Raw genomic sequence first — 15,376 nt, forward strand, 5'->3', positions numbered from 1 at the left:
TCAAGAAACGATAAAGTATCCGCAAAATCTTCTGAATAATCATTGATAAAAAAAAGTATCGTACTTAAGTACACTCCAGCTAATATTGCTCTTTTTGTATAGTAGTTAAAATCTGTTGATTGATCATAAATGCCATACCAAATCGCGCTAATAGTTCTATATAAAAGTTTACTAGAAAAATATGTATTTTTTGGTGATACGGAGAATGATAAAACATTTTTTAAAAGTTCTCTATAATTCGGTAGCTTAGCGTAGTTTGAAAGGCGTATTTGAATAGCTAACTTTACTCGCTCTCGCACTTTTATATCTTCTAAATTAGAATTCCTTAGTTCAGCTTCCATTGAGCTATTTAAGTCCTCTGCTATGTGCTCCAAAGCGCTATATATTCCATTCTGAAATTTGCAAAAGCTATTAGCTAGATTAAGGTCAGTGCACACCTTTAATAGGGTTTCATCGCTTATCCCTTCAAATGGAATAACCCTAATTAGCTTATCTATTATTAACTTTTGTTCCACGCAACATCATACTAAACAGCATGTGTGATTGTACCTGAGATTTTCAAACATTCTACAAAATGCTTCACCACGTTCCTCGAAATTTTTCCATTGATCAAAAGAAGCACACGCGGGAGAAAGTAATATTGTTACTTCTTCTGCGCTATTTAAGGCCTCTTCAAAAGCCAATCTGAATGCATCTTCTAGATTGCAACATTTAACATAATCTACTTTATTCTCCATAACATTTGCAAAAGCTTCGGTTGATTCTCCAATAAGAAAAGCTTTTCTAACCCTTGTAAAATGCTTGCTTAATGATTCTATTCCACCTTTTTTGCTTCTTCCACCAGCGATCCAATTTATGTTTTCATAAGATAAGATCGCCTTTTCGCTCGATTTTGCATTAGTTGCTTTGCTATCGTTCACGAAAAACACATTTCTTATTTTGCCAAGCAGTTCATTCCTATGCCTCAGTCCTGAAAAGGACTTGATTCCATTGATAATAGTGTTGCTATCTACTCCAAGTACCTTACATACGGCATATGTGGCTGCTATGTTTTCTGCGTTGGATATTAGGTTTATTTTCACGTCGCTTACTGATAAGCTATGATTCTCTAGTTTTAACGAGATCTTCTGGATCCCAGTGCCCCTTTTGTCATCCAAGTAGCTGACACTGGGATCCAGATAATTTCGATCTATACCAGTAATCTGTTCACTATAATCAAGCAAATTGTTACCTGCCAATGATATTAGATCTCTTGCACCACCCTCTGTCATCTGAGTAGTTGGCAATGGTTTTTCTTTTCTGGATTCCAGCGTCACGCGCTGGAATGACATCGGGGAATATGTTACTGAGATTGGAATTTTGTCTCCAGTGAATTTGTTGAATATATCAGCAGTAATCTCATTGTCACATCCTATTACGGCAACCTCACTACCGTTTATCAGTTTTAATTTAGTTGCTATGTAGTTCTCCATACTTCCATGCCTATCTATGTGATCTGGTGTAATATTGAGCAGTGCTGAAATGTCCACGTTAATTTCATTCATCAACTCCAATTGAAAAGAGGAGAGTTCGATTACATAAATTTCTGCATCTCTTTCTAGATCCAAAACAGGAACGCCTAAATTTCCACCAATAGCTACTTTTTTCCCTGCAGATTTTAATATGTGCCCTATTAGTGATGTAGTGGTTGATTTACCATTTGTTCCTGTGACGCCTATTACCTTCTGGTTCGTAGTTTTAGCTTCAAGAAATAGCTCAATGTCTGATTTTATTTTGCAATCAAATCTCCTTGCAAGTTTTACTATCCAATGTGGCTCTGTTGGCACTCCAGGGCTTAAAACCAATGCACTGATCTCATGCCAATTGTATTCCTTGGGATGAATAAAATTACATTTTTTATACATCATTTTTGCATTTGCTATTTGCTCTTCATGATCATCCCATGCATATATTCTTGCACCACTCTTTGTTAGAGCGTTAATGGCGGATAAACCAGTTTTACCAAGACCAAAAACCGCGACGTTTTGATTTTTGTATTTGTTTAGTTGCACTGCTAGATAACTTATGCGAACCATTTTATAAAGATATCGTACAAATTACAACAGACTTCTTTCGTAGGTTACAACTGTCATTCAATAGAAACAAAAAACTTCCTTGACAAACTCCGCCAGCCTCCTTATCATGAAACTGAAGCTATTTATTTGTCTTCTCTGTACAGATTAAATGACAAAAAAACTCACGTATCTGGCGTCTCATGTTTAATTTTTTGCACTATGTGCACCTTATGTCTTTATCAAATTTCTAGGTTTTTACCTACACAAGCTGAGATACGCTTATAAAGCATTTAAAACATTAAAAAACGCCAACTTAAAAAATGGATAGTGAATAATTAGCTACCCTAGGGTTTCTTTTGCCTTTTTTTCTGTTTAGTAAATTTCTTAATGTTTATAATTTAGATTAGTTGCGGCTTAAAAGCAACTGAATCGCGGTTATTAAACGTTTAGAATAAAAAAACGCCATACTTGAAAGTATAATGTAAGTAATTAGCCAACCACGGGGATTCTTTTGCCTTTTTTTCATTTGGTAAATTTCTTAATATTTATGGCTAAACGACAATCGTCATCCCGCTGCTTGTTAGCGGCTAAGAGATACCGCGGCAGTATGACGGTTAAGTGGGGTGTCATCCCAGTGTCAGCTACTCGGATGACAGGAGAAGGAGGCTACTTGCATGACACCATTCTTTTTTCTGGATCCAAGTAATCAGGGCACTGGGATGACAAGAAGAGGGCACTGCCGTCATAAAGGAACCAGTGTCAGCTACTCGGATGACAACAAAGAGCTACTTGGATAACAAGAAATATAGGTACTGGAATTGTAAAGAGTTTGCAAATATTAGTTATTACCTGTAGGATATAAAGAAATTAGTAAGGATTTTAATAGGAATAATATGCCATCTGTTACTTTTATTTTACCTGATGGGAGTAAGAAAAGCTATGAAGCTGCAGAGGGAGAAACTCTGCTCAATTTAGCCCACAGAAGTGATCCAGATCTGCTTGAAGGTGCATGTGAAGGTTCTCTTGCTTGCTCTACATGCCATGTAATTGTTGATCCAAAGTTTTATAATGCTGTAGAAATACATAACCCTATATCTGATGAGGAAAATGATATGTTAGACCTAGCTTTCGGCTTAACAGAGACGTCGAGGCTTGGATGCCAAATAAAAATCACAAAAGATATCGACGGCTTGTGTGTAACCATACCAAGGGGTACAAGAAACATATCATTAGATAAATAGGGGAATCATGCGTAAGATTTTTATCTATATTATCATCTCTTTACTTTTGTTTATTCCTGTAGCGTATAGTGGTTTTTGGTATTTTTCTGCATGTAAGGTAAAAAATCTTTTAGCTGAAACAATACTATACATTAACGACGAAAAATTTGATATTTCACATGATTTTAGTGGATTTCCTTCTAACCTAATTTTCCGTGTGACAAACCCAAAATTTTCCAATGAGCAATTAACCATCTCATCTGATGCTTTATTGATAAAAAATAGATTGTTTGATAAATCAGTATATATCTACATACCAAGCAATGAAGTCAACATTGCTGTTCATGATGATGAGAAAAAGAATATAAAATGCCACACAAACGATAGCAGCCACTTTGTTGTTAGACTAAACGATTTACCATCTTCATTGCGATTCAACAAAAATAGTACCGTGATAGACTATATAGATACACTTCGTTACGAAGATTATGGATTAAAATGTGATGTTTCAGAAAATCAGCAAAGTGTTATAACTGAAGTGAATGATAAAAGTAATTACATTCAATTTCATCTCGATAAAGAACCAAGTGGAAATACTAAACTAGGATTTGATTTTTATACTTATCGGTATAAAAATACTGCAAGTCCTGAAAATTACCTTAGTATCGACACTAAATTTGATTACGAATTTGTAAACCACATCTCAGCTTCCAGAGTTAATTTCAACATAGAGAAATTTTTAATTCAAAGTAATAATTTTTCTCTTGCTGCAGATGGTGGAGTGCAAAATTATAATTTGGTTACGTCTTCATTTAAAGACAAAATCAACGTGGCTATATCAAATTATAAAGAATTAATCTCGTTTATGATTGGTGACTCAAAAACTTCAGATGTGTTTGAAAAATTAATGTCTTCCTTATCAGAAAAAACAACTGATGATGGCATTCAATTTTCAATAAAGTACGATGATGATGTAGGGTCAAGCTTTATTGGAAAGTTATCCACTACTGATTTTATGAACCAACTTGGTAAAATAACCCAATTAACCAAGGATGAGAGCAGTAGTTAGTTTACTTTTCATATTGATATTTCACTCAGGCGTAAACGCTTTTACTCTGGATAATAAACTCAGAGATAAAAGCATGGAAAAACGAGCAACCAGTTTATTTGAAATAATAAGGTGTCCAATATGTTCTGGCGAATCATTGTCTGAATCTGGATCTCAGATCGCGTATGATATGCGAGAAGCAATTCGTAAAAAAATCAATGATGGATACACAGATGAAGAGATAATCTCAGAGTTAAAAAATTCTTACGGCAATTCAATTATAATCGTACCGCCTATAAAATCTAGCACTTACATTTTGTGGTTTATTCCACTTACAACTCTGCTTATTGGGTGTTTTTTAATACAAAGATACATCAATACAACCACTTAAACCTTTTATATATAGCTAAAGTGACTTAGGTTCTCTAATTGCACATAAGTCAACAATAATTTTCACACAAATCAAAACAGCATATCTTCTCCATAATCCTTGGTAATTCCACGTAAGTTAAAAGTAGCATATGGTTCTCTCCGCGGTCTGAGATGACAATAAACTTGTCAAGCCGCATTATACTTGTTAGGCGGAAGTGGACGGCAACATGTTTACCACGAAGTCTAACTAAGTTCTTGCTTGTCCCTTCCATCGGCATTGCTATCTTTATTTTCAATAAAATTATTGTCCTATGCTCTTTTGATGTTTATTGATAATAAAATTCTGTTTTATCAACCAACATCCTATGCATAATTACAGCTAATTTTCTTGCTACTGCTACAATTGCTTTTTTCATTCCTTTTTTCTTCGCAACCCCAGTTTTTTAATTTAAATGTCCTCTTGGTAACTGTAAGCATTGTTTGTACAGCTTCATATAACATACTTCTACATTCCGCTGGTCCCATCTTTGATATGCTGCCATGCCGATCAACTTTTCCAGAAGAATATTGCCTTGGTGTCAACCCTATATACCCCAGTTGCGGATTAGCCAACGAAGTAAAGCTTAGAAATGCAGCGGCTGCATGGAATATGAAACAAGCGTAGAAAAAATGTGTACCAAAAAATTTATCGGTGATCTGTGGCGAGTATGCTCAATCTCAAATTTGTTTTTCAGAGAGCCAAAAACTGTCTCAATAATCGATCTTTTTCTTAACAAAATCTTCTCATTTAGCGCCATTAATGAGTTTTTCATACCCTTTTTTATACTGGTTACAAGCTTTAACCCTCTATCGAATAATTCGTGAAAAAGATCTTTTTTGATATATCCTTTATCTCCAAACAATAATCCAGTCAATTTCTTAGTTAAATTTGGCACAGGTATCAACGTTGCCTTTTATCACCGTAACCCCTTGAATTTCGCCAGTTTCATTGATTACTAGATGTACCGAAAAACCACCCATAAGTAGTCTTTCCAATCTTTGCCAACCCTTTGAAAACTTTGTTTCTCGAGGTCCTTTTTGGATGGCAAACAGCGATAGATTATGTACGAAATCCCTGTCACTTTTGACTGTTCGCAAAACCATTGCATTAAGAGCGCTAAATACCATAAAACCCGCGATTTTAGCCTGATAAACCTACTATAGGATGGCAATTTTGGAAACGCTGATTCGTATAATCATTTCAAATAATGCACATAGAAAATTTTAAAATTGTCGCACTTGATATAGCAATATTATGGTAAAAATCTCTGAATGCGTAATCTCTGGCGTCCTGGTTGGTTTTTTGCCACTTGGTAGAAGTTTTTCTGCAAAATTTTCATCGACTGTATTGCAAAAATCATCGACTATACAAAAGATTTCTGTTACTTTTTCTTTCATTGGTAACCTCCTATTTTAGGAATGAATATCAAATACCTCGGAGTTTACCCTATTTCCTTACCTTTTCTATTTTTTCTAATTTACAACTGGGGTTAGCAGTGCTGTGAGAATGGTTGAAAGCGCAAAAGAAAACCTCTCGGAAGTTAAAAATATACTGGTCGATGCAGGTTATACAGGAGAAAATTTTGCAACTCAAATAAAAACGATTATTGGAGCAACTGTAGAAGTAATAAAACGAAGTGAATTACATTCCTTTGCTGTATTGCCACAAAGATGGGTTGTAGAGCGATCTTTCGCTTGGTTAGAAAAATGCAGACGATTGTGGAAAAATTGCGAGCGAAAACTTAACACTAGCCTACAAATGGTCGTTCTTTCCTTCATTTCTCTTCTATTGAGAAGATTTTAAACAGGTTCTAAATCTTTATTTTAAAAATGTCATATTGACCACCGGTACCTGAAAATACTATTCCAATTGATCAGAGCTATCCTATTTCCTTAATTTTTGTAACGTTGTCATAGGAGTACTATAACTTTAGTATCAACTATGTTTTATTGTTTTTGCATCTAAAAAAATTTAGCTTATTCAAGCAGCATTTTGCCTTTTTTTGGATGTAGGGATTTTTTAGGAATTGTCTTCTTGAATTCTATGGTATTTTGTTTAACATTGAAACAAGATTCCAGTGTCAGCTACTTGCATGACATTGTTGGTTAATGTTTTATGGCTTTACGATAGCTATACAACTTATCTTAAAAGCAATATAGTGTTTACTATACAATGAATCAAAGATAGTAAGTAAAGTCTATGGAATTTCAAATCGCTACACATTTTCAACCGGCTGGGGATCAACCACAGGCAATCGATAGCTTAATTGCAGGGCTAAATAGCAATAAAAGAGATCAGGTTTTGCTTGGAGTTACTGGTTCTGGGAAAACTTTTACTATGGCAAATGTTATTGCAAGGACAAACAGGTCTGCATTAATTATGGCACACAATAAAACTTTAGCAGCACAGCTTTATGAGGAAATGAAAGGATTGTTTCCCCATAATGCTGTTGAATACTTCATTTCTTATTATGATTATTATCAACCTGAAGCCTATTTACCACAAACTGATACTTATATCGAAAAAGATTCTGCAATTAACGAAAGAATTGAGATGCTGCGTTATTCCACCGTCTGCTCCCTTTTGGAGCGCAGGGATACGATCGTAGTTGCCAGTGTTTCCTGCATATACGGTCTTGGTTCGCCTGAGAGCTACCGCAGCATGATCATACCGCTTAGTGTTGGAAATAAAATTCGTATTAATGATTTCCTGAGCAACTTAACTGATCTTCAATACAAGCGCTCTGATGCCAGGTTTGAGAGAGGATATTTCAGAGTGCGCGGCGATATTGTTGATATATTTCCTTCCCATTATGAAAATAAAGCTTGGCGTTTATCGTTATTTGGCGATGAAATAGAAGAAATTTCTGAAGTTGATGCTATAACGGGCAATGTTACCAAAGGCGTAAATAAAATCACCATTTTTCCAAATAGCTATTACATAACCCCGCGTGAGGCTTTGTTGCAGGCAATTGAACTAGTCAAAAAAGAGCTGCATGAACGCTTGGATTATTACTACTCGCAAAATAAGATTGTTGAAGCAAAGCGCCTCGAGCAACGCACTAATTTTGATATCGAAATGATGAGAACAACAGGAATATGTAAAGGTATTGAAAATTATTCGCGTTATCTCTATGGAATGGAAGCTGGGGATCCACCGCCTACTTTGTTTGAATATTTACCCAAAGACGTAATTTTATTTGTTGATGAGAGTCATGTCACCGTTCCTCAGGTTGGTGCGATGTACAGCGGTAATGAGGCGCGTAAAAAGAAATTGATTGACTGTGGCTTCAGGCTCCCTTCCGCTTTTGATAATCGTCCATTAAAATTTGAAGAGTGGGAGGGAGTTAGGCCGCAGACTGTTTACATTTCAGCCACTCCAGGAAAGTATGAGTTGGCAAAGACCAATAATGTATTTATAGAGCAAGTTATCCGTCCAACAGGGCTTACAGACCCAATCTGCATTGTGAAACCAATAGAGAGTCAAATTGATGATGTAATTCATGAGGCACAAGTGACAATAGGGAAGGGATTTTGTGTTTTAATCACTACATTGACGAAAAAAATGGCTGAAAATTTAGCTGAATATATGAGTGAATTGAATATGAAAGTGAGTTATTTGCATTCTGATATTGCTGCGCTGGAGAGAATAGAAATTATATACAAATTGAGATCTAAAGAAATCGATGTTTTAGTAGGTGTTAACTTGCTGAGGGAAGGTCTTGATATTCCAGAGTGTGGGTTGGTTGCAATTTTGGATGCTGATAAAGAAGGATTTTTGCGATCGGAAACTTCATTAATTCAAACGATCGGTCGTGCTGCGCGTAATGCTGAAGGTAGAGTAATTTTGTATGCAGATAAAATCACTGGTTCTCTGGACCGTGCATTAAGAGAGACCGAAAGAAGAAGAAAAAAACAAGAAGAACATAATATATTGCACAATATTATCCCGAAGACTATAATAAAACCTATATCAAACACCTTACAGGAGAGGGCAATAGCAGAACCGAAAGTAAATACTAATAAGGATGATTTGAGAAAGCAAATGATAGAGCATGCTGAAAATTTAGAGTTCGAAGAAGCAGCAAGAATAAAAAAATTATTGCAAGGTTAAGTAATATATGATGCTATGGGCATAGTATAAAAATGGTATCCGTTCAGGAGAGTGGTTTAAGAAACAATAGATAGGAGATTTTGGAAAGGATTGAGACCCCTTTATTTCCAAGTTAAGTATAATGAAATTGTATCCGTTCAGGAGAGTGGTTTAAGAAACAATAGATAGGAGATTTTGGAAAGGATTGAGACCCCTTTGTTTCCAAGTTAAGTATAATGAAATTATCCGCTCAAGGAATGTATTTCCCCGCTTTGATTGTGTAAAATATGAGTTTTTGCGATAAACGACATAATGCCGAATTTGCCGTTCAGCGTGGTTATTTGTCAGCGGAATATTTTCTGGGTCATCTAAAAATTTCCACATCATTCTTTCAGATCTCAGAACATTTTTTGCAACTCGAGAGGCTCCAATTGCTTCAGGTAAACGAGATATCTCCTTCAAGTAATACTTTGTACGTTTTCTTAATTTTCTGGCACGTCTGACAAACCTCAAAACATCTATCTCACTTTTTAGTAAAGCTTTTTTTAGTGCAAATAATTCAGTGGCCACGTTTCTCAAGTAACAACCCAGAACTTTAACTTCAATATTCCAACTATGTGCTAATCTTTCAAAATCTCTTGATAAATGTGCCCAACAGATTTGCCTGTTTTTATCGGCAAAATAATTGTATGCTGCATACCTGTCAGTTATTACCAAGCTATTGCGATTGCAGAATTTACTATTTTGTAAAACTTTCATTCCTCTTGACTCTGTAAATTTTACAAAACTTGCCGTATTGCTTGCAAACATCCAACACCAAGCGAGTTTACCTTTGTTATAATGGCTCGTTTCATCAATATGTAGAACTTTACTCCTACTTATCTCTTGTTCGATCTGCTCATACATTTTTTTGCATTTTGAAGCAACTCTATGTTCACTATTTGATATGCTACCGACGCTTATGTTCAAATTGAAGATATCATTTACGACACTCGCTATTTCGCGTTTTGAATTTTTGTAGAATCCGCTGAACGCTGCAATTATTGACTTAACCCTTGGACCAAATGTATCTGGCGTAACACCTTCCGGTAACTTGCTACTTCTTCTCTTTCCGCATCTCCGACAACGGCCATGTTCTAACTGATATTCCACTACATAAGGCTTGATTTCTGGAAGATCAACTTTCTGATGAATATATGGTTTTTCACATATTGCAATTTCTCCTCCGCATTCGCAAGTATTAGGCAACTCTATCTTTACTACTTTATCTGCATCCATGTTGGCGCGAAAACTTCCTTTATGACCAACCTGACCGCCAATATTCCTTTCGCTTTTCGGCTTATTCTTTTTTATTTTATACAACTCTTTGGAACTTGGTATTGATGAATTTTTTGAGCTTAAACCGAGTCTTTCTCTTAACTCAGCATTTTCTATCTTTAAAGCCTTATTTTCTGCTTTTAAACTTTCATTCTCTTTTTCCAATCTTTCTATTTTTGCTTCTAACCTTTCTATTTTTTGCTGTAAATTTTTGCAAAGTTCTAAAAGGTTTACCATATTATTTCACTTTTGCTCTATGATTATCTTTTTAGATCACCTTGTCTACCTTATTCTGCCACTCCGCTGAACGGATACATGAAATTATCCGCTCAAGGAATGTATTTCCCCGCTTTGATTGTGTAAAATATGGTATCCGTTCAGGAGAGTGGTTTAAGAAACAATAGATAGGAGATTTTGGAAAGGATTGAGACCCCTTTGTTTCCAAGTTAAGTATAATGAAATTATCCGCTCAAGGAATGTATTTCCCCGCTTTGATTGTGTAAAATATGAGTTTTTGCGATAAACGACATAATGCCGAATTTGCCGTTCAGCGTGGTTATTTGTCAGCGGAATATTTTCTGGGTCATCTAAAAATTTCCACATCATTCTTTCAGATCTCAGAACATTTTTTGCAACTCGAGAGGCTCCAATTGCTTCAGGTAAACGAGATATCTCCTTCAAGTAATACTTTGTACGTTTTCTTAATTTTCTGGCACGTCTGACAAACCTCAAAACATCTATCTCACTTTTTAGTAAAGCTTTTTTTAGTGCAAATAATTCAGTGGCCACGTTTCTCAAGTAACAACCCAGAACTTTAACTTCAATATTCCAACTATGTGCTAATCTTTCAAAATCTCTTGATAAATGTGCCCAACAGATTTGCCTGTTTTTATCGGCAAAATAATTGTATGCTGCATACCTGTCAGTTATTACCAAGCTATTGCGATTGCAGAATTTACTATTTTGTAAAACTTTCATTCCTCTTGACTCTGTAAATTTTACAAAACTTGCCGTATTGCTTGCAAACATCCAACACCAAGCGAGTTTACCTTTGTTATAATGGCTCGTTTCATCAATATGTAGAACTTTACTCCTACTTATCTCTTGTTCGATCTGCTCATACATTTTTTTGCATTTTGAAGCAACTCTATGTTCACTATTTGATATGCTACCGACGCTTATGTTCAAATTGAAGATATCATTTACGACACTCGCTATTTCGCGTTTTGAATTTTTGTAGAATCCGCTGAACGCTGCAATTATTGACTTAACCCTTGGACCAAATGTATCTGGCGTAACACCTTCCGGTAACTTGCTACTTCTTCTCTTTCCGCATCTCCGACAACGGCCATGTTCTAACTGATATTCCACTACATAAGGCTTGATTTCTGGAAGATCAACTTTCTGATGAATATATGGTTTTTCACATATTGCAATTTCTCCTCCGCATTCGCAAGTATTAGGCAACTCTATCTTTACTACTTTATCTGCATCCATGTTGGCGCGAAAACTTCCTTTATGACCAACCTGACCGCCAATATTCCTTTCGCTTTTCGGCTTATTCTTTTTTATTTTATACAACTCTTTGGAACTTGGTATTGATGAATTTTTTGAGCTTAAACCGAGTCTTTCTCTTAACTCAGCATTTTCTATCTTTAAAGCCTTATTTTCTGCTTTTAAACTTTCATTCTCTTTTTCCAATCTTTCTATTTTTGCTTCTAACCTTTCTATTTTTTGCTGTAAATTTTTGCAAAGTTCTAAAAGGTTTACCATATTATTTCACTTTTGCTCTATGATTATCTTTTTAGATCACCTTGTCTACCTTATTCTGCCACTCCGCTGAACGGATACTAAAAATGTAAATAATTTTATTGATATCTTTATATTAATACTTTTTAAACATTTAGTACCATGCAATATCTGCAATGGACAAGAAAAACTAACACCAGTGCTTTCAGGGTCAGGGACTTTGGCCCCAACCCTAATAAACCATTTAGATGGTTAAGATATATCTAAAAACCTAAATTTATTTCCCCAAAGCTTCTCACGTACGCTCTACAGAATGTGAGTTTACCTGTTGCACACTACACTCTGTAACCTTTAAAGGGGCACTTCCCTTATGTTGTACAACAGGAGAAACAGGCGATCCCATAGAAGAAAAACCACTATCTCTATTAGAGTTATCAGGTGACGATAATTGTGCTTCTGCAAGTCGCCGTAACTGTAATTCTTGACTCTCGAAATTTTTTTTCATCTTCTCTTGCCCACTAGGAGTATACAGCAAGTGTTTAAGCTGCTCATCCTCAGGGGAAAGAGAGTTGGAGTCTAGCTTCTTTCGCAGCTCAGGAGAAAGAAATGGGCGTAGTTCCTCTCTCTGATCAGGATTAAGACGTTGTTGCCACTCTGGTCCACCTTCATGCGTAGGAGAAGTCACCGCTGAGGATGGATTACTTCTTGCTCTTATTCTAGCTGGGAATGAAGAAAATAGCTTAGACACAGATGATTTTTTAGTTACAGGAGTTTCAGGAGTACTGCGCGTTGTACCACGCCCTTCATCATGTCGCTTAAGGTTTACGTCATATTGCTTACTAAAAGTTGAAGAGAGCCATTTTTTCATTTTTTGAACACCACCCCCATGTTTCTTCGGAGATTTACTATCTTGTGACTTTGCTTCAGAACACTCATCACTACTTTTTCGATCACTTTCATCAGTAACTTGCTGTTTTTCAGGTTCCTCATTAGAACCCTCAAGATTTAAGAATGTTGAATCATTCCATGCTGTAGGAGAAGGAATCGATAAAGATAGCTGTGATTGATCACCAGTGGATTGACTTGAATCTATTTTCCCCGGCACCAACTGAAACAGCCCCCCTTTTCCTTCCTCTCTTTCTGATCCTTGCCTGGAAGAATCCTTTACTACACCCTGACTCTGCGTGGGAAACTCCTGTGTCGGTGATGCTTCAGCTAATAGCGTTCGAGGAAGCCCAGGATCAATCTCTATTTGACCATCTTTATTGATTACAGAGTTTTCTATAATTACAGGAATTAAAAGAGCAATCTGTCTATCGGACAAAGCATATACCTCATCAAATTCATTTGATTCTGTATCTTTAGTTTGACCTCTAACATTAGTGAAAAGATCATGAGAAAATTTAGCATTAATCTTATTTGCCTCCATATAATTTAGGTACCTTAAACTATTACCTTCCTTGACCATAGGTATAAAAGCAAAGTGATCTCCATTACTTATCCTGTCTTCGCTAATAAAATTATCACGATAGTACCCACAAATTGATACCCCAGCTAAGCGAAAGATTAGCTCGCCCATAGCACCCTTGTAGCGCTCAGCCTTCACTTTCAAATTACCAACTCCTTGAAGATTAAAATTATACGCTGTCTTCTTTTTAGAAGTCTCTGTTACACTTCTTACAAAACCAATATTTTCAACGTCTTTAAAATATACTTTATTGTCATCAATATCATAGAAACCTGAGTAGTTATAACCATGCTTCTTTATTTGTTCTTGAAGTGCTCCTATAAAATACGTTTGCAGATTTGGACTATTAAACAAAAGACATTTTATATAACCAGAGAACGAATCTATTTCTACCTGCCCTATACTTGCGTTTAAAATCTCTTCAATGTGTTTTTTACCAAGATGATGTTTTTCATCAATTGCTTTAATCACTTGGTTTTTCACGTCCAGTTTGAATTCCTCAGCAAAGTGCACCTTGAGATTAAAGATTACTCCAGAGTCTATAGGAACTGTAAGCTTAGTTATTCTTGTTTTCCCATCATACTTTAACCATTCCTTATCAAAGTGAAATGGAAAAGATCCAAGATCAAAAGCGTAACGCGCTACAGACTCATCAGAATAATATTCTCTTACTAAGTCTCTTGCCATCTGTGATAAGTACCTCTTTGCAGAGCGCCGACCACAGTTAAACTTAACGACGATATTATCGCCTTCGACAACAAAATTAGTGTTGACTTTAGAGCCGTAATTACTAACGTTAAATGCATTAACCAGCTCCTTAACAAAATCTAAACTAGTCATAACTCCCCCCTATTCAAATATTACTTTTTTTTATTACTACCTTGAGCACTCTCAACTTTAGCATCACTCATCCCTGTATAAGGATAGTTATAACACCTATCAAACTTACTAGGATCTTTATGCATGTCCGGTCCTCCACCCCCTGTTCCACGATTAGCTGCCATCCAAGCAGCAGAATCATACCCACCAGAGCCTACCTTAAAACGAGGATCCCCTTGTGAACTAGAGCTTGCTTGTTGTTTTTTATCCATAATACCCTCCATTAATAAAAATATTATGTAATCTATATATTATAAATAAATCATAAGTGCAAGAACTTTTTTGCATTTTTATAAATTTTTTTTTCATTTCCCTTTATAACCTCCTTTAGGTTGAACATTTATAGAATTAAGTTCTGATTCTGGTGAAATTTGATCCTGTCCAGCAAATAATTCACCGCAAATTTTATCTATATCAATTGTTTCTTTGCCAATATTACCGCTATTTCTCATATTTTGCTCACCAACTGACCCTATTTTTGGTATCTCTTGTCTGCTGGCATCATTTTCCCATTGGCCTCTTTCACTAGACTGCCCTGTATCTCTAAAAATTACTGGCTCCTTCTTTGGAGCTTTCTGTTTAAGTGCAGGTTCAGTTTTCTTCGGTTCCTCCTGCTTCGCTTTTTTCTCTTCTTCCACTTTTGGTTTTGTTTCTTTTACCTCGCGGTTCTCATTGTTTATAACCTCCTTAAATATAGAAGGCATTATAGGCTTTGGTAAAAGATCAAGTTCTGGTTTGCTCAGAGGGACTGGCCTTACAAATCCTGGTGAAACGTCAAAAAGGAAAACTGGCACTTTAGGTTTTTCTCTTTCATCCACTTTCATTTCTACGTTTTCGCAAACTTCTTTATTTTCTTCCTTTAATGATGTTTTTTCTGCTTTTTTATCTTCTTTTTCTGTAGATGCCGCTACCGCAGCCGCCAACTCAACTCCAAACATCTCTGCGAACATTGTAACAATCCATCCGACAACGGCCATTTGTAACCTGAGTTTCAGATCTTGCAATGCAGTTAATCTTTCTAACGCCCTTGTAAACTCTTCTTCTGATAACTCACCACTGCCTAATTTCTCCTGCAATTCTTTTATCTCTTTGTCCAACCTCTGATTGAAACTTAAATCGCGTGCAAAAATCTTCTTG

The 15,376-nt window shown here is 35.9% G+C and overlaps 1 protein-coding gene across 1 annotated transcript; it reads right to left on the reverse strand.

Moving 5' to 3' along the window:
* Positions 1-449: 449 nt before the first annotated feature.
* Positions 450-2,147, reverse strand: LOC123258124 (UDP-N-acetylmuramoylalanine--D-glutamate ligase). The gene has a single exon (XM_044718004.1). The coding sequence runs from the start codon at positions 2,073-2,075 to the stop codon at positions 522-524; it is 1,554 nt and encodes a 517-aa protein (XP_044573939.1). The 5' UTR covers positions 2,076-2,147; the 3' UTR covers positions 450-521.
* Positions 2,148-15,376: the final 13,229 nt, after the last annotated feature.

Source organism: Drosophila ananassae (genome assembly GCF_017639315.1).
Source record: "Drosophila ananassae strain 14024-0371.13 chromosome 4 unlocalized genomic scaffold, ASM1763931v2 tig00000245, whole genome shotgun sequence".
Lineage (NCBI taxonomy): Eukaryota > Metazoa > Arthropoda > Insecta > Diptera > Drosophilidae > Drosophila > Drosophila ananassae.